Below are 21,016 nucleotides of genomic sequence, written 5' to 3'. Positions count from 1 at the left end.
CATGTTAAAAATAACCACTTATGATGTGTACTTCAGGTGTGCCCGGCCAAAGGTAGCATGGAAACAATGGACGGTCCAGAGCTTGCAATGCGTGTGAAATTGGCTGAGCTACAGCGTCGCTATAAAGAGAAGCAAAAGGAGCTGGCCAAACTTCAGAGGAAGCACGATCATCAGTGAGTATGACCTTTTCCTTCTTTACTTCAAGCTCTCCACCCTTCGCAATAAAAGGTTAGAAAAGTACTAAAGAAACTTGAAACATCTTTGCTTGTTTCAGAGAGGATTCCTTTCTGTATTCTTTACTATGCCAACCTTTGGAGTTTAGACATGTGTAGTATCTCAAGAGTTCCTCTCTGTCTGCTTGTGTGTTTACATCTGCGTTTGCAAGCAGGAAGGAGGAAACACCTCGTAGCCCGGCAAGACGAGGACCGGGGCGGCCAAGGAAGCGGAAACCCACCCTCACCACAGGTCCAGTGTCCTCATCTGAGGGCCAAAGAAAAGTCAAGTGAGTGTTGGTCGGCACATCTCCGCTGGATATAGTCCAGTCTTTCCTGATAAGCCCTTCTGTATCACTGGTGTACAGGGGCTGCCTCTCATTGGCATAAACAGGAAGTGGGAGAATACAGCGGAACCAGTCCTCTTGAACCCTTTCTAATCTAATCAAGATGGACGTTAATTGGTGCATAATTGGTGTCAGTTGTAGGTTTGTGTGCTACTACAGAATATTTTGTGTATGCTTAACTATAAACTATACCTACAAAACAGCTCACATTAGGTTTCAATCGAGCAAATTGTAAACCACAGTGGCTTTACTGTAATGTATGTTGAGCTTAGCTGGGCAGGGTTTGGAGGGGAGGGGGATCTGGCTGGAAGGAGATGACAGGCAGAGGATGTAATTAGAGTACTGTGAATTCTCCTGTAATCTGTCCCAGCAGCAGGAATGTGACACACCACTGCCATTACAGCCCCACGAGGTCACCAGGGGTCCAAAGGATAATGTGACGATCAGACAGTCCAGGCACTCAGAGATTAGCTGACATTTAGAGCTTTCATACAACATGTGTGTCTGAGGGAAAAAAAACAATTAGTGGAATACAGTGAGAAGAAGTAGAATAAAAATGAAGAGGGGTGCGGATATAAAATATAAAGATTGAGGGATATTCAAGAAACAAGAGCCTTTTTTTAATTTCAAAATGTGTTGATGACATTTTAAAAAGTGCAAGCGTCAGCTTTAGTTGAAGCAAGGGCTACCATTGCTGTTTGGTGGTGGTGGGGGAACTGATAAACCAAAACGGTCTAGGGGATAAAGGTTTGCTGTCAGGCTTCAATTAGCCTTGTCATCAGGGTTTGGAAAGACTTAGAGCATTAAATGTCACCTCGCAGCATTCTCTCTCCCTCCATCTTTTCTTCTCTCTTCTTTTTTCACTGTGGTTTCTGGGCAACGGTCCATAGCGTTCCCAGCTTGCCCCACCGCAATGTCACCTCCACTCTCCTTCCACCCGTGTACCCCTGCCCTCTCGCCAGGCCAGCACTGATCGGAGTGGGGATGCTGATACTGGGTGACAATGACACCCAAATGAAAGGGTAACGGGCCAGGGCCCTGCAGCGAAATGCAGTGGAGGGAGGGTTGGGGCCGACATGGGGGTAGTGGGGTGTTGTACAGGCCACAGTACAGTAAACCAAACTCTATCTCTCTATTGTGTTCAAATTTAAGCCACAGCTCAGGTACTTTTATTTTTTACTCCCTCTCATGTCTGCGGATGTGTGTGTACAATGCAGCAGAGAATGACATGACACTTCTGAACAAGGAACAGGGAAGCAGACTGGGGACTGATTAGCCCCATGTTGCGTTACATGGCAGGGTTATGTAAAAACATGTACTGCACCTGCCACTCATGCCACTACAAGACGCTGACGCTTGGGTGCTATGATGGAGGGCAGTGGGTCAGTGAGTAACAGCCCAGCCTTTTAGTGTTTCCTTCCTCACCTTATTTTGGTTGAACCACTGGGAGTGTGTGTGGCATTGTCTGAGTGAGAGATGCATTCAAGCTTCCCTGCCCGTGCATTCTATGTGTAAGAATGTGCAATTAGGTATGGAAACAGCTGTGTGTTTATGAGCATTTATGCAGACATTGTTTGTTTTTGTGCATGCCTGTGTTACTCCTGTGGGTAGAGCACTGGGGTCCTTTGTGGTACTGCTTTGATTTGGGGGGGTGGGGGGCTGGAGAGAGCTACTGCTCGCCAGAAAACCCTGCTAATCAATTCTGTTTAATTAGTCACTGTGCACTCAGCCCCACCAACCCCCCACAGAGGGGAGGGACTCTGTCAGATTGTGTTTGTCAGCAGCGGAAGGCAAGCCGTGGCGGGATCTGCCTCAGAGGGACAACTCACACTTCACTGCCACCTCTGTCACTCGCCTGTCAGTCAGTGGGCAGACAGTCCAACTCCCCGACAATCACCTTCATTCTCTTCATGTTCTGCCACAGACGGGCCCTGACACACTCTGATTATGAGATTTACACATAATCAAGGCCAGCTTACATACTTTGTGTACCTATGCTGAATACACACCAAAAGAGAAGTATACACACGTTCAATCCCAATGTGTGGTCACAGAATTTTATGTGGAACAATATGCAAACAAAGAACTAACATGAAATTTTAGTTACTTTATTTATCTTTGTCACATTTAAACACTGCTTACTCTGAAAATTTCCTAGGCTGTACGCACAGTAGTAGTGGGGAAGTTAATCTTTTGTTTGAGCATGGCCTGGCTCACATCGGTGTGGTCTATGGGCAGCCTTCCAGAGGGAAATTCAAGGGCGTTTGGAGTGGTTGGCCTGTGATGCTGCTCAGTGTAGGGGAAAGAGTGTGCCACAGTGATATAAAAATGCAACTGGAGAGCTATGATATTCGCTGAGAACAATGGAGCTGCATACAAATGCAATGCCTTCCAACCATTCACTGTATCTTCTATCAAAGCTATGCAGTGCTTCACAGGCTGCGAGGACACTCCCTAGATATAGCGTTAAGGCTTCTTATGCCACACTGCCCTCAGACAATCCCAGGTTCCTTGTTAGATACCAATTTTTCAAGTGTGTGGTTCAGACACTGGGCTCTCCTTGTCCTTTTTTGTCATTCTGTTCATCAGACAGAGAAAGGGGAGTTATTAGATCCCACAGAGAGGTGACTCAACTCTGTTTTCCCCTCTGATGTTCTACCCCCTCTTTTTCTTTCAAACCACCGCCATTCTTCTCTAATGAATGCCTCTCCCTTGTTTTGACTGGCAGGTCGATGGGGGCGGGGCTTGCTCTGTCGCCTGAGGATCTAGGAGGGGGCGGAGACAGCCAGAGAAGGAAGAAGAGGCTGTCCAGTCGAGGCTTTGAGCGACTTAGCAGCACACAGGTCAGGGTCCCCTTGTCCTCCTCCCTTTTGTCCTCCATGCAACGAGAAATGAAAGAGGGCACTATTTCTTTGTTTCTTTGCGTTTGATGTATTCTTTTGTTGCACACTATTTCTAATTAGGTGCTACCCTCAGGAGTCAAATCCTCTGCTCTCCATATTAATATCTTTTTCATTGGGGCCTCTACTACTCCTTTTTCTTCTCTGTGTGTGAGCAAATGAGAGTCCTCTTCCTCTGACGTTCTGATGCTTTTGCGGCTGCTGTGACCGGGAGTGTAACCGGCTCTCTCATCTCTCTCTGTTGCAGCAGATAAAAGCGCAGGGCTGCAGAAAAAGCAGTCTTCACAGCGTCCTCAGCTCCAAGCTGGCCAGTGATGTGGCTCAGCTCAAACAGAAAGCCCAGGGTAAAAAGAATCTCTCAGGGACTTGCTCCAGGGACAAGGAGGTTTCGCCCTGCAATTCCAACCTCAAGCATGGGCACAGAAGCCAGGGCACAAGCAAAGTTGAATCCCGGCGAGAGTCTGGGGGACAAAGTGACACAGGTAGATACCGGCAATCACAATATTGATTGTGCCCCACACTGCTTTGTTCATAAATTCATGAATTCCTAAAGATGCACCAACAATTCCTAACATAGATTTGAACTGTGATTGGTTTTGCAAACTTTCTCAGCAGCCAGTGTAGACAGTGGCCCACAGGAGAGCTGGACTGGACTGGTGCGACGTGGACGTAAAAAGGGATCCACCACGCTGACGCAGGGTTCCTCCCGTCTGAGCCAGCCCAGAGCGAGGGTTCTCCGAGGCCAGAGACCAGAGGCTATGGTGGAGGGAGAGAGCTCTCCTGCAGAGAGTGACTCCTCTGATCAAGGTGAGGCAGTGCATACTGAGTTTGTTATGAGACAAATACAGTGATAGGTAATGAAACTAGCCATGGCAACCCATGACTCAGAAGTAAACATATCCCCTCACAACAAGAAAGCCCTGGGACTGACTCCTGTGTGAAGTCTGCATGTTTTCCTGTGTTGGCGCTGTTGACTTCTGGTTTCTCTCCTTTACTCCCACATAGATAGACAAGTGAGGTGGACTTGGGATTTCTAATTGGCTAGCTATGAAAGTGTTATCTGAGTGATGGAACAACCACCTGTTAAGGGTGTTCTGGGTGGCTGATTCCAAAAACATTGACCCTACACAGAAACACAAAATGAATGCAGTGCTTAACACACATTTCACATGTTTCAAGCTAAAAATAAAGAAAGAACCCCTGACATAATCATATCTGACCAGAGAATCACTAACACATTGAATTGGGTATCATTTTAAGATATGCAATACAGGCATGCTTTTTGTTAATTTGTAAAAGCAATCATAGGTGAGTGGAAAGGTGTTAGTTGACAGGGGTGTGCATGGACATTCGACACCTCAGTGATCGGCCTTGTTGGCGGATCTGGGCTAGATGTGCAGCCACAGCTGTGGACACTTGCCTGTGAGAGGCTTTGACAGCCCTGGAGACTAGCTGACTGGGCCAAAGAGCTGCTGGAGCGAGTGCAGTTGCGCACGCACGCACGCACACACACGCACGCACGCACGCACGCACGCACGCACGCACGCACACAATCACACACACGCACACACACGCATGCACTCCTACACTCCTCGTACACTCGCTCTGTAGCATGTGGGTTCACACCAGGAAATACCACTGAGGCAAAGCACTTCATACATCATTTCTATGAACAGTTAAACTATTTACTTATATGCTAATGAGGTGCCTGTGAAATGATGGAGAGGAAGTTAAAGAACTTCACTGTTTGGTAATGACTTCAGGAGATGGATTTGATAAGCCAAGTGAGTTCATAAAACCTACCATCTCTATGGTTGATTGTTTTTTGTTTTCCACCTCTGTTAGACGATGAAGAAGAGGAAGGCAGTTATGATACTGATGAAGGTCAAGACTTCAGAGCCCAACCCCCCAGAGATGTCACTTCTAGCTCATCCGTGACAGGTCCGAGTCCCTCATCTGTTGTAAAACTGGAGGCCAATCAGAAAGCCAGGAACAAAAAGCAGAGACAGGAGCTTTATGGTAAGACCATCCTTTGAAAACTGATTTATGAGTTAACAAAGCTGCCCTACATCTTCATGGGAAGCATCTGTTTTGTGTTTCTCCTCCTGGCTTGTTAGTCTAAGTCTGTTTCTCTAATTGAACTGCACAGGCTCCCAGAGTCTGTCTGGAGCAGAGGGGGAAGTCAAAGTAAGGAAGAAGCCCCCCTGCAGGATGGGGCTGGCCACTGCAGTCAAAACCCACCGCGAAGATCACCGACCTGAAGGGGTCAGAAGGCCAGGTGGCCCTAGGTCTAAGGAGCCTCGGTGGGGCAGCCTTGGGACCAGAGGCAACCGCTACCGGAGGAGCATGGGTCTAGCCACCTTCCCTACCACAAGTGAGAGGCTAAAGAGGGCGACTCGCAAGAGCACCATGTTGAGAGGAGCAATCAATAAGGTTAGCGGAAACTAGTTTTTACATAAATTTGATTTACTGAATAAGAAAAGCTGATTGCACTAATAAAACTTACATTTTCTATGATAAGAAAATTGTACAAAAAATGGTACTGAAAAAATTATAAAAATAAATGGTATAGTCTTTGTATGATATATCCACATTTCAAAAGTGGTTTTGGGCCATCACAGCCTCCCAGGAAAGTGAGATAAATTTTTAACCCTAAGCATAAAAGCAGCCATAAATAATAGGTACTATGCATGTAACTTGCCACTAAACGGTCTTGATGGGTGTGTCACGTGCACATGCACATGACAGTAAAAAGATGGGGGATACATAAGTATTGGATGATGGAAAATTGTCTGTAGCTCAAGCAGAGCCTGGCAGGTATTAGGGATAAAACATTTTGATAACTTGTACACACACATTTTAAATCATACCCACAGTTTAATTAGTGAATGTGAATTAAAAACCTGATTTAATAGCGCTTACAAATTAGAAACATGTCCCCTCCAATAACTCATTTGTACCCTCAAAGGACTTAAATTGTGCACACCATTATGCACATAAATTACCATTTGTGTGTATAAAGTTTGCACCCATTGCCGCCTCCCCCCCTGCACCTGCTGGGACCATAACTGGAGTGCCTGCCTAGATATGTCACACACTCACCACCCATCTTGTCAACTTTCACAGAGGAGAAGCTGCTGGTCGGTTGGGGCCCCACCTTCACAGAGCGAGGAGGGCAGCAGGGGCCGAAGGAGCAAGGACCAACAGGTACCAATCAGATGGATTAAAAAAAAAACACTCTATCCGCCAAACAGAATCTGTTCTGGTGATGTCCTACTGTCCTAGAATTCTCACCCTGAGGACCGTTACTGTAGAACTATTAAAAGTACTTAGCACATTGCACATAGCCCAACCTCCTGCTGAGTAATCTTAGGGGAAGAGAGGATGGGAGAGGAGCAGTGGGAAGGGGGGTGGCTCACACCTTCTGCTGTGACAGAGTGAAAAAATGTTAGAGTAAAATGGCTACTGATAGGACATGGTACAGGCACTGTGAAGTCCCCGGTGGTTAACTGCTACTTTGAGTGGCATGCTAAACAATTTCTTCTTTCTTCTATCACACTTTCTATCTTCACATTAATTTTTTTTATCCATCCGTTTATTCTTCTGTCCATCCCTTCTGTTATCTGTATTCTGCAGCCAAAGGGAAGAGCAGTGAGTCGGCTGCTGGAGAGCTTTGCGGCTGACGAGGGCTTTCAGATGGATGGCAGCAGCTTCTCAGAGGAAGAGGAGAACAGCAGCTGTTCATACAACAACAAAAGCCCTGAAAGTAAGGGATAACACTGGATGTCTCGCGACAGTGTTTCAAGCTGCAGATAGTTTTAATGATGTTGAAATACCAATTGTGACGTTTGCTTTTCCTCATGTAGTTCCTAACTGTGTCCTGACTAAAGAACGCTTAACTGATGGACTGAAGGTGCTGATCTCTAAGGAGGATGAGCTTCTCTACGCTGCCAGGGTCCACACTCTAGAGCTCCCAGACATGTAAGCACATGTGCAGTGGTTCAGGCGATGTTCTTTCGTGGCATGTCTATGTAGTAGCTGAGATATGGCTAGAACTGGCAGACAATCAAATTAATGAATTATCCTGAAGGCTAATATATTCTTCTAGACATCAATTCATCATAAAAAAAAATTATGCAAACTTGATTTATTGGGGTAGGGTAGAAAATTTCGAGTTTTGCATGAGAGGACTATCACCAATTTTGGCCTCTTTTTTTATCTCTCTTCACATCCTTCTTCCTTACATAACAAACCCTACATCATCTCATACCGAGCACTGAGTGTCAATACTGGCTCAAGCAGCAAAGAGATGCTATAACAACAGCAGAGTGGGAGTAACATATGACATGGGATCCAGGCAAGCATAATACAAGAATCTGAAAATAGCATCATCTTTTTCTCTCTCTGCTGTGCTTTCTCTCTAGCTTTAGCATTGTCATCGACGGTGAAAGAGGAAACCGCCCAAGAATCTATTCACTGGAGCAACTGCTACAGGAAGCTGTAAGTTCACCCTGCTGCACCAAAACACTCTTTGTTACAAGAAAAGCGATCACTTATTTGGTCTTCTTCGCACAACACTTCTATTTCTCTCGAACATCCTTCTCACCCTCTTTGCATTTCTCCGTTGCCTTCCAGCCTTTCTGCGGCTCTGCCAGTCCCTTTGCTTTCTCTCTTTCAACCTCCTTTGACTGTCTCTTTGGGTCACTGAGGCCATCTAAACCTGTTAAGTGAATATGAACAGATGGGAGGCAGGATCTTTAGGTTTGTGTGTGTGAGTGTCTGAATGTCTGTTAAACCGAGCTCTGTGTGTGGGTGGGATAATCCCACTAACACCTGGATCCATTCATGTTTTGGTTTAAATGGGAGATGGCGTGAACTTTACATTCCTACTGCCCAAAGTAACAAAGTTGTTTAAAGGCTCAGATCGACAAAGACGGCATATGAAGAGAAGCTAGCTAATGACGACCTAGAGTGATGTAGACTTGTTGTGATGTCAAGCTATTATAGTGGACATACTGGGTATTTATTTCACAATAACATTGTTCACCCCTTAAGCTTTTTCTTTTGCACAGTACCTGGGGTGGTTAACTTTTTTTTTTCTTTTTTTTACCTAGACCACAAGATCATTTCTATTTGTAATCCTCGCTCAGTTTCATGTTAAGATACAATTACAGTTTACCCAAGTCATCTATATAATGAGACATAATTATACATTGCATAAAACACAGCATATTCTTGGCTGGTATTCACTTGCATTTAGGTAACCTGCACTTCCTAGTGTGATTTGCATCCAGAATGGAGTGTTAGTTAAAGAAATGGGACAAAGGTCACCTACACCTGCAGTAAACACTGTGAGAATACTGGTCTCTATGCACTAATAACAGCTGGGTCACTTAACACATCTTACCCACATCTTCTCCAACTGTGGAAAATAAGTCTCCACGGTTGCCAAATATGGCACAGGACGTTGTGTTTGCACACAATGGAGTGTTCGAAGATGACGACCCTGAAGGAGTAGAGCAAAGTTTAACTGGCATGATTGCACCTTGGATCACTCAAACAAGGGTGCGAGATAACTGTGCTGGGACCATATCTAACATGGTCTAACAATTTTAGACTAGACATAACTGGGTTTCCTGTTATTATGGTGAAGTGCAGCATGTATTGAAATGAGCTTCGTTTTGAAGGGTTTTAACTGGCACACATTTTAACTGTAAGTCGTGTGCAATTAGTAGCCATACCCTTAATGTTTTCAATTAAAGCTGAATTAAATATTGAGTAAATATTGTGAGAAACCCTATGTTTTTTTCACCTCTCATTAAAACCTGTGTTCAAAGTTAACTAAGACTTATAGTATATCACAGGTGCATAGGATTCAATTAAACTTTATATCTCCTGATCGGATAAGACCTATAGACTCATCGCATTCAATTGTCCACAAGATTAGGATTCATCAGGTTCCTGTTGCAGTTGAAGATATATACTGTATATGAGTCCTTCTATTATCTGACTGCTTATCTCCCGCTTCTCTCTCTATGTAAACTTGCTCATATGATCAATGTTAGATTCCCCACAATGCCTTCTCACAATGTTGTTTTCTCTCTTGGAAGTTCTACATCAAGCACCTCTGGCAACTTTAGTCCTATCTAAACACTCATCAGATAGCAGCTGGTTGTAATTATGCCAGACTTCCACTTTTCTTGTCTTTAAATTACTTCAAGCCATTCGTTTGACTCTGACACCCTTACTCCTATTTCCACTGAGCTCCTTCTCCCTACCCCATGCACACACTCCCCCGCCCCATCCACACCTCATCAGTCAAAGGGTCCCTCGCCATGGCAACAGTAAATGAAAGCAACCTGAAAGAGCCCCCACTGAGTGGCGGATGCTGGGGCTGCCTGCATTGTTGGAGGGAAGATCTGGCAACCTGCAATCACAAGCCCTCTATTCAGGCCCTCTTTAGTATTACTCAGCAAGTCAGGATTTACTGCATCATGGCTTCCGTTCTTTTCAGCCCTGACTGGCACATTGGCATGAGATAAGTGCCGCTTGGAAACGTGGCACAGTGGCTGCCCATGCACAATGCTCCGTTGCTCTCACACTGTTTGTGTGTGTGTGTGTGTGTGTGTGTGTGTGTGTGTGTGTGTGTGTGTGTGTGTATGCATGCATGCATGTCTATCTGTGTGCGCTTGTGTGCAGCCTGTAATGAATCTTAATTATATTTTTGTCTGGCTTTCAGGTCCTGGATATACGTCCAGAGTCAGAAGCTATGCTCAGTGAAGGAACCAGGGTGTGTGCTTACTGGAGCGAACGCTCACGCTGCTTATATCCAGGTTATGTTCGCAGAGGTGAGATATCAACTTTTTCCATCCTGTGCGAGGATCCTGTCTATCCTCAACTATTTAATTGCATGCACACACAATAATTTTTAGTACACCTGACGAACAGCATTTTTGTCCCTTGCAGGTGGGTCATCTGATGAGGGGAAGCAGGGAGGAGTGATGGTAGAGTTTGATGATGGAGACCGAGGGAAGATATCTCTCCCAAACATCCGCCTCCTGCCTCCAGGATACCAGATACACTGTGGGTGTTTACTCTCTTTGTAACTAAGAGTTTGCCCTTTCATGTTGCAGTGTATTGTCCACCTATAGCTAAATGCTAATAATCTTCTACCCTCTTGTTCTTCAGGTGGGGAGCCATATCCTGCCCTGCATGTACCCAGCGGGACAACAGCAAAGAGAAGCTCCAGTCTGGAGCAGGCCCCCATCAGTGACAGACCTTCCGACAGACTCAGCACTATTAATACTGTAACCAACAGTCAAACTCTAACTGTTCACAAAAGAAGACCAGGTAAGAATGTACACTTCTTAGTTACACCTTAAATTAACTAGAGGACTGGCGCCTCGGTGGCTCCCCTGGTAGAGCGCGTACCATTAGGACTCAGTCCTTACCGCAGAAGCCTGGGATCAAATCCAACTCATGGCCCTTTGCTGCATGTTCTCTCTCTCTCTCTCTCTCTCTCTCTCTCTAAGTTCAATCTAACATGAAAATTCGTTTTTTTTTTTTTTTTAGTACAATTCAAAATACATTTCCGTGTGTTTGTACACTGCTCAAATATGCAATTCAACACAATAGCCTTGCAAAATATCCTATTTTTGTTAAGTTTATAATGGTTAGTTTTTGTTCACACGCTGTCAGAGGTGTTAATTTCAACTCTGGTGATTTTGTGGCTGTGTTTAGTTATTTTTAGTTTTGTTTTTTACATTCATTATATTCAGTGGTATTTCTAATTTTGTGTCTACATTACACATATAAATAGAGGGTGGCAAGGGGTTGGTGAAAAAATTACTTAAGAGTTGAATCAATACATCTTTGACACACTATCACCATAAACCTGTGCAGCAGTAGATTTACAACAACAGGATATATTGTGGGGTGTTTTATTGGACTGTGTGTCAGACTGAGCAGGTCTGATGATTGAACCAGTCACTGTACAGTATGTACAAGTAAAACACAGTCATGCTTAATTATTTGTTTCTTCATTCTAGGGAGACCAAAGGGCTCTGGGAAAAAACAAAAGCAGCAGCAGCAGCAGTCTGAGAATGCCAATAAAAATCCTTCACCTTTCCTGGGTTGGCCCTCATTGGCCAACACCAGGAAGAGGACGTCTGACAATCTGTTTCAGCTCAATGGGGCACCCAGGAAGGTCTTGAGAGGGAAGGAGGATGACCTGTTCCCTTTGCCTCAAACCCAGCCACTGGCCTCCATCCCAGCAAAAGGCCTTTTCAGCAGCAGCTCCTTTGAGGTGGACTCCTTCAGCAGCATTGCAAATGGCTACTCCTCTTTCTGTAGTCAGTCTACAGGGCCAGGTCCAAGTTTATCTCTAGGCCCCAGAAGTGGGCTGTATGGCCAGAAGCGCAGGCAAGATGAGCTTGTTATGCCAAGGAGCAGGAAGTCTGGACAAGAGTTCCTGGTCAAGTTAGATCATGAAGGAGTGACCTCCCCCAAGACAAAGAACAGCAAGGCTCTGCTGTTGCGAGGTGGTTCTTCCAGTGTGAGTGGTATGCCCAGGACAGAGGTATACTCCCACCCAGTCTTGCTCGTTAAAGACAACAAAAAGGGCGGTGCTTCCAGGGTCGAACTTCTCCTGAAAGGAACCACTCCTCAAAGAAAGCCCTCCCCTGCTCTGCGTCTGGGAGAATATGGTGACTTAGGCTTCAGCTCTCACAGAGAGTGTCACAGCTCCTACTCTGATCTGGATGATGAAGAAGAGGAAGAGGAGGAAGAGAGGAGGAGGGCTGCACTGGCTGCAGCCTCAGGAGGACTAAGGACGGCTGGCCGTTTCCTCTCTCGTCTGTCAGTCTCCTCCTCCTCTTCAGGTTCCTCCAGCTCCTCCTCTTCAGGCTCCCTCTCCAGTTCCAGCCTGTGTTCCTCCGACAATGATTCATCCTATAGTTCAGAGGATGAAGACAGTTCTACACTAATGCTGCAGAGTTGTTTGTCTTCCCACCGGGGGCTCCTGCAACCGTCTGAACCCTCCACTTCTTCAAGGCCACATCAGCACTCTTTCGTGGCCAAAGCTGTGGCTGTTTCCAATGCCAAAGGAGGGCCCGCTGACCAGATGTCCAACAGCAAGTCTTTGAAGAGGAAAGAATGCACCAGTTCCACCTCTAAACCTAAGGAATTCATGAAGAAACCTCGGATGCTTCCAGATGACACCTCGTTTATACCAAGGCCCAAGATGTCTGCATTCCTAGCAGGGCGACAAATGTGGAGGTGGTCAGGAAACCCAACACAGGTAAGAATAGCCTACCCATCTTACTCCATACCATCAATGTAGAAAAGATTTATCCTTAAATTATAAGTTCAGTTAACATAGAACATAAGATCAATAATCATCTATCAAAGAGGATTGGTTAAAGTGTCTGGTTTTTCACAGAGGCGAGGTCTAAAGGGCAAGGCCAGGAAGCTTTTCTATAAGGCCATCGTACGAGGCAGAGACACAGTAAGGGTGGGAGATTGTGCCGTCTTCCTCTCGGCTGGACGACCAAACCTCCCATACATTGGTCGAATTGAGAACTTCTGGGAATCCTGGACCTCAAGTATGGTGGTCAAAGTCAAGTGGTTCTACCACCCTGAAGAGACCAAGCTTGGCAAGAGGCATCGAGATGGCAAGGTAAGATAGTTGTAGCATATTGAACTTTTCAAATGAGATTATTCTTTCTTTGTTGATTATAATAATGAAACCATTTCTTTTCCCTATCCAGCATGCCCTGTACCAGTCATGTCATGAAGATGAGAATGACGTCCAGACAATCTCTCATAAGTGCCAGGTGGTAAGCAGGGAGGAGTATGAGTGTCTGACTCACATTCAGAAGCCGAACAGTACCTCCTCAGACCTCTACTACCTGGCTGGGACGTATGACCCTACCACTGGTCAGTTGGTCACTGCTGAAGGGGTTTCCATCCTGTGCTGAGCCTCCACGAGGACACTACTGAAGGACTCCTCTGGAGAAAGAATAAAAGTCCATGACTTTACCTACAAGACAGTCCAGCTTTGGAAGATGGCGAGTGTTCCTTGGGTATGCCTCAAGGACCCATGGACTAAAGGGCAGCACCAAAGCAGGGCTGTCTGAGGTTACACACTGGAGTCTATTGGCATCTAACCTTATTAGAAGTGAAGGAGATGTCCATAACTGGTTGATTCTTACAAGAAGAATAGTAGAAAGCCTGGGTCTTCCTGGGCATCACAAAATTCAATAAGTGGCGTTTCAATCGTCAAACTAATCTCTTTTTAATAGATCCCATGTGATTGACAGCTTCATAACTGGTTTTAGGACTCGTGCATCCAGCTCTTATCATATGTCACCAAAGGAGAGCTGAGATTGCATTGGACTGTGCAAAATAACATGAGGCTGAAAAGCCTCAGTGGACCAATTCTTTAAAGGTAGCCTTACCTGAGGGAATGGAAACAAAAGTGAGGCATGGGGCTCTCCCTAAACCTCTTCATTCCAGGGAAGATGAAAACATGTAAAGGATGTAAAGTTGATGTCTGTAAATATTTTGAAATTTTCCCAATCAAGCCATACACTTCAGTACCTCTCGCCTGTCTTAACTGTTCAGGTGTACATTGTACAGTTCAATTATTGTATTGTTGTCTGTTGTCTATATGTACATAAAAGCTATTTTATATAGGAGTTTATTGTATATATATGAGATGTATCTTTCCATGTTTGCAATTGATTTATTTTTATATGGGTGTAGAATACATTACCTTGTTTTTCCTTTGCTTTGGGAAGTCAAGATTGGAGACGTTAGTGTTGCACTGCATATGCCCTGCTGAGACAGACAGTGACAGACAGAGCACAGACAAAGACAGAGGGATTTAGTCTACAACAGGACAAGACTCACTCTCTGAGAGAGAGGGGTCATCCTGTTTTAAAAAATAGGTTAAGTGGCTTTTGGTATAAGTGTTCTGTTACTTCGCATTTTTGTTATCCTATTTAAAAAAAAAAAACAAACAAACATAAAAAAAACTTTTTATTTATGTACCTCTCATGTTGGTCATTATCACAAGGCAGATCCCACTGGACTGCAATCACGGGTCACAAATGATTGATGAAATGAAGAGTAATGATATGAGTATACCGTTATGACACAATATTTGTGTGTGATGAGTGTCCTGGCATCACTATAATCATGTCCACACAAATCAATTTAGAACAAGACTAGGTCTTTTAATGAAAATGTGTTAAGTGTGCATTGCACTCATGAATGCATAGTTTAGCACATGATTACTTACAAAATACCAAAGTGTCTTTAATACATTTATTTCCTTTATTTAAATTTAACATAATGTCAAGCACCTGTACTGAACTCAAATCAGAAATCACTGGTAACTTAGAATACTTGTCCTTGATATACTTGCATATGTATTGGCTTTGCATTGTGACAATGGTTTCTTGCACATGTACCTGCAGTTTTGTTTAGTACAAAAATATGCAGCAAAAGGCCACCTGGGAGTGTGACTATGAAGGTCAAGGTACTGACAAAGTAAGATGTTGAGTGCTGACAATTTGTTGGAATTAGTCTATTTTAGTTTCATCAGCCATCTGTGTCTATTTTGTACAGTACACGCACATACTCAATGCTAACTGTGAAGGACAATCAGATTCACAAAGCAATGGACATAGAGTAGGTTCACTCAATCTGAAAATTACTTAAGTTTATTTAATTTGTGCCAAGTACATTTTGTCTGTTTTTGTTTTGTTTATGCAATCCTGAGTATTCTTTGTTCACAAAGTTTTATTTTGTTCGCCAACATTTTATTTATTGTCAATGTTGCTGTTTGTTCATGCCAAGAGCGCTTTATGAGAATGTGACATTGTTTTTCTTGGTGTGATGTCGCATTTGCATTTCTTAAATAAAACTGGTCTTGTAGAGGCCATCTAGTGAAAAGAAATAAAGCAACACTGGATTCTTCTCATCCACAAAACTCTGTGAATTAATTCTATTATTTTGCCTCTGTCGCATTCATCTTACTGCATCTCCCATTTCCCTGCAACACATTCATGTTAAACCCAGCATTTCTGCACCTACCTCACCTATTTGAAAACTTAATTTTACCAGACTGTAAAAAACACTTTGCTTTAAACACAGATATAACAAACCTTCGAGGCAGTAGAACGTTACCACATTCACTAATTATACTGTGTGTGCAGTAGTCCGTCCCAAGGCATATTCGAACTAAGAGGGCCACCATGACCACCAAGGGGACTGTCAAGAGCGCTTGAAATGCTCCATGAGATCTTTATATATATGTTTTTTAATTCCTTAATATACTATTTTCTTAATTGATGATTAATGCTATGACGTTTTATGCCTTACTATGAGACGACTTTATGACATTTTAAGCCATACTATGACGATTTTTTGACGTCTTATGCCGTACTATACTATGATGTTTTTCTGTAATTTTATGCATTTAAGTACTATGACGTTTGTATGACGATTTATGCCATACTATAACTAGGGCATTTTTATGACTTTTCACACCATACTATTCCATGACATTTCATGCCTTACTATACTATGACGTTTTTATGATATTTTATGTCATACTATACTATGACGTTGTTCTGACATTTTATGATGTTTGATGCCATATTATACTAGAACTTTTTAATGACGTTTGACGCGATACTATTCCATGACATTTCATGCCTTACTATACTCTGACGTTTTTATGATATTTTATGCATTAATATACTATGATGCTTGTATGACAACTTATGCCATACTATACTATGACGTTTTTATGCCATACTAAAAGACGATTTTATGACGTTTTAAGCCATACTATGACGTTTTTATATTTTATGCCATACTATACTATGGCGTTTTTATGTTGTTTTATTCCATGATATAAGACAATTTTATGATGTTTTAATCCATAATTTACTATGACGATTTTATAACATTTTATGCCATACTATACTATGGCGTTTTTATTACATTTTATGCGATATTATACTAGGGCGTTTTTATGAAGTTTCATGCCATACTATACCATGACATTACATGCCATACTGTCCTATGATATTTTTATGACATTTTATGCATTAATATACTGATGTTTTTATGACTTTTTATGGATTAAGATAGTATGCGGTTTTATATGACTATTTATGCCATACAATACTATGATGTTTTTGATATTTTATGTCATACTATACTATGACGTTTTTCTGACATTTTATGATGTTTGATGCCATATTATACTAGAACTTTTTTATGACGTTTCACGCCATACTATTCCATGACATTTCATGCCTTACTATACTATGACGTTTTTATGATATTTTATGCCATACTATACTATGACGTTTTTATGTTGTTTTATGCCATATTCTAAGATGATATTATGGCGTTTTAAGACATACTATGATGATTTTATAACGTTTTTATAACATTTTATGCCATACTATACTATGAAGTTTTTCTGATATTTTATGCATTAATATACTATGACGATTTAATGACGTTTTAAGCCATACTATACTAGGGTGTTTTTATGACATTTTATGCCATACCATACTAGGGCGTTTTTATGAAGTTTCATGCCATACGATACTATGACGTTTCATGCCATACTATCCTATGATATTTTCATTACATTTTATGCATTAATGTAATATGACATTTTATGCCATACTATACTGGGGCATTTTTATGACATTTCATGCCATACTATTGCATGACGTTTTTATGATATTTCATGCCATACTATACTATGACGATTTTATGACTTTTTAAGCTATTCTATGGAAATTTTATAACGTTTTATGCCATGCTATACTATGACGTTTTTCTGACATTTTGTGCATTTTTATACTATGACGTTTGTATGACGATTTATGCCATACTATACTATGCTGTTTTTATGACATTTCATGCCATACTATACTATGACGTTTTTATGTTGTTCTTTGATATATTCTAAGACAATTTTATGATGTCTTAAACCATAATTTACTATGATGATTTTATAACATTTTATGCCATACTATACTATGAAGTTTTTCTGATATTTTATGCATTAATATACTATGACGATTTAATGACGGTTTAAGCCATACTATACTAAGGTGTTTTTATGACGTTTCATGCCATACTATACTATGATGTTTTTATGATATTTTATGCCATACTATAATATGACGTTTTTATGTTGTTTTATGCCATAATATAACACAATTTTATGATGTTTTAATCCATAATTTACTACGACAATTTTGTAACATTTTATGCCATACTATCTTATGATGTTTTTATGACATTTCATGCATTAATATACTATGAGGTTTTTATCGCTTTTCATGACATACTATACTATCCATACTATACTATGACGTTTTTATAACTTTTCATGACATACTATACTATCCATACTATACTATGACGTTTTTATAACTTTTCATGACATACTATACTATCCATACTATACTATGACGTTTTTATAACTTTTCATGACATACTATACTATCCATACTATACTATGACGTTTTTATAACTTTTCATGACATACTATACTATCCATACTATACTATGACGTTTTTATAACTTTTCATGACATACTATACTATCCATACTATACTATGACGTTTTTATAACTTTTCATGACATACTATACTATCCATACTATACTATGACGTTTTTATAACTTTTCATGACATACTATACTATCCATACTATACTATGACGTTTTTATAACTTTTCATGACATACTATACTATCCATACTATACTATGACGTTTTTATAACTTTTCATGACATACTATACTATCCATACTATACTATGACGTTTTTATAACTTTTCATGACATACTATACTATCCATACTATACTATGACGTTTTTATAACTTTTCATGACATACTATACTATCCATACTATACTATGACGTTTTTATAACTTTTCATGACATACTATACTATCCATACTATACTATGACGTTTTTATAACTTTTCATGACATACTATACTATCCATACTATACTATGACGTTTTTATAACTTTTCATGACATACTATACTATCCATACTATACTATGACGTTTTTATAACTTTTCATGACATACTATACTATCCATACTATACTATGACGTTTTTATAACTTTTCATGACATACTATACTATCCATACTATACTATGACGTTTTTATAACTTTTCATGACATACTATACTATCCATACTATACTATGACGTTTTTATAACTTTTCATGACATACTATACTATCCATACTATACTATGACGTTTTTATAACTTTTCATGACATACTATACTATCCATACTATACTATGACGTTTTTATAACTTTTCATGACATACTATACTATCCATACTATACTATGACGTTTTTATAACTTTTCATGACATACTATACTATCCATACTATACTATGACGTTTTTATAACTTTTCATGACATACTATACTATCCATACTATACTATGACGTTTTTATAACTTTTCATGACATACTATACTATCCATACTATACTATGACGTTTTTATAACTTTTCATGACATACTATACTATCCATACTATACTATGACGTTTTTATAACTTTTCATGACATACTATACTATCCATACTATACTATGACGTTTTTATAACTTTTCATGACATACTATACTATCCATACTATACTATGACGTTTTTATAACTTTTCATGACATACTATACTATCCATACTATACTATGACGTTTTTATAACTTTTCATGACATACTATACTATCCATACTATACTATGACGTTTTTATAACTTTTCATGACATACTATACTATCCATACTATACTATGACGTTTTTATAACTTTTCATGACATACTATACTATCCATACTATACTATGACGTTTTTATAACTTTTCATGACATACTATACTATCCATACTATACTATGACGTTTTTATAACTTTTCATGACATACTATACTATCCATACTATACTATGACGTTTTTATAACTTTTCATGACATACTATACTATCCATACTATACTATGACGTTTTTATAACTTTTCATGACATACTATACTATCCATACTATACTATGACGTTTTTATAACTTTTCATGACATACTATACTATCCATACTATACTATGACGTTTTTATAACTTTTCATGACATACTATACTATCCATACTATACTATGACGTTTTTATAACTTTTCATGACATACTATACTATGACGGTTTTATGACATTTTATGCCATACTATCTTATGATGTTTTTATGACATTTCATGCATTAATATACTATGAGGTTTTTATCACTTTTCATGACATACTATACTATGACGTTTTTATGACATTTTATGCCATACTATACTAGGGCGTTTTTATGAAGTTTCATGCCATACTATACCATGACGTTTCATGCCATACTATCCTATGATATTTTTATTACATTTTATGCATTAATATACTATGACGCTTTTATGTCATTTTATGGCATGCTATACTATGACGTTTTTATGACATTTTATGCCATACTATACTAGGGCGTTTTTATGACGTTTCATGCCATACTATTGCATGACGTTTCATGCCATACTATCTTATGATGTTTTTATGACATTTCATGCATTAATATACTATGACGTTTTTATAACTTTTTATGACATACTATACTATGATGTTTTTATGATATTTCATGCCATACTAAACTATGAAGTTTTTATGACATTTTATGCTTTAAGATAGTATGAGGTTTTATATGACTATTTATGCCATACTGTACTATGACGATATTATGATTTTTTAAGCTATACTATGACAATTTTATAACGTTTTATGCCATGCTATACTATAACGTTTTTCTGACATTTTGTGCATTTTTATACTATGACGTTTGTATGACGATTTATGCCATACTATACTATGCTGTTTTTATGACATTTCATGCCATACTATACTATGACGTTTTTATGTTGTTCTTTGATATATTCTAAGACAATTTTATGATGTCTTAAACCATAATTTACTATGATGATTTTATAACATTTTATGCCATACTATACTATGGCGTTTTTATGTTGTTTTATGCCATAATATAAGACAATTTTATGATGTTTTAATCCGTAATTTACTATGACAATTTTATAACATTTTATGCCATGCTATACTATGACGTTTTTATGACATTTTATGCCATACTATACTAGGGCGTTTTTATGAAGTTTCATGCCATACTATACCATGACGTTTCATGCCATACTATCCTATGATATTTTTATTACATTTTATGCATTAATGTAATATGACGTTTTTATGTCATTTTATGGCATGCTATACTATGACGTTTTTATGATATTTTATGCCATACTATACTAGGGCGTTATTATGAAGTTTCATGCCATACTATACCATGACGTTTCATGCCATACTATCCTATGATATTTTTATTACATTTTATGCATTAATGTAATATGACGTTTTTATGTCATTTTATGGCATGCTATACTATGACGTTTTTATGACATTTTATGCCATACCATACT

General features: G+C 40.1%; 1 protein-coding gene across 1 annotated transcript in view; it reads left to right on the top strand.

Annotated features, from left to right (window-relative positions):
• Positions 1-15,454, top strand: part of LOC111227277 (BAH and coiled-coil domain-containing protein 1-like) — a 60,535-nt gene extending 45,081 nt beyond the window's left edge. The window contains exons 12-28 of the mRNA XM_022752709.1: positions 37-173; positions 389-502; positions 3,288-3,402; positions 3,707-3,941; positions 4,072-4,266; positions 5,305-5,478; positions 5,609-5,892; positions 6,586-6,666; positions 7,096-7,225; positions 7,326-7,440; positions 7,884-7,959; positions 10,199-10,307; positions 10,426-10,542; positions 10,648-10,809; positions 11,508-12,757; positions 12,899-13,135; positions 13,227-15,454. Coding sequence (XP_022608430.1) covers positions 37-173; positions 389-502; positions 3,288-3,402; positions 3,707-3,941; positions 4,072-4,266; positions 5,305-5,478; positions 5,609-5,892; positions 6,586-6,666; positions 7,096-7,225; positions 7,326-7,440; positions 7,884-7,959; positions 10,199-10,307; positions 10,426-10,542; positions 10,648-10,809; positions 11,508-12,757; positions 12,899-13,135; positions 13,227-13,436 — 3,741 coding nt within the window. The 3' untranslated portion in view covers positions 13,437-15,454. The remainder of the gene's footprint in view (positions 1-36; positions 174-388; positions 503-3,287; positions 3,403-3,706; positions 3,942-4,071; positions 4,267-5,304; positions 5,479-5,608; positions 5,893-6,585; positions 6,667-7,095; positions 7,226-7,325; positions 7,441-7,883; positions 7,960-10,198; positions 10,308-10,425; positions 10,543-10,647; positions 10,810-11,507; positions 12,758-12,898; positions 13,136-13,226) is intronic.
• Positions 15,455-21,016: the final 5,562 nt, after the last annotated feature.

Source organism: Seriola dumerili, unplaced genomic scaffold, assembly GCF_002260705.1.
Source record: "Seriola dumerili isolate Sdu_G_001 unplaced genomic scaffold, Sdu_1.0 BDQW01000169.1, whole genome shotgun sequence".
Classification (NCBI taxonomy): Eukaryota; Metazoa; Chordata; class Actinopteri; order Carangiformes; family Carangidae; genus Seriola; species Seriola dumerili.
The sequence above is the reverse complement of the archived record's forward strand: the minus strand, read 5'-3'. Positions and strand labels throughout refer to the sequence as shown.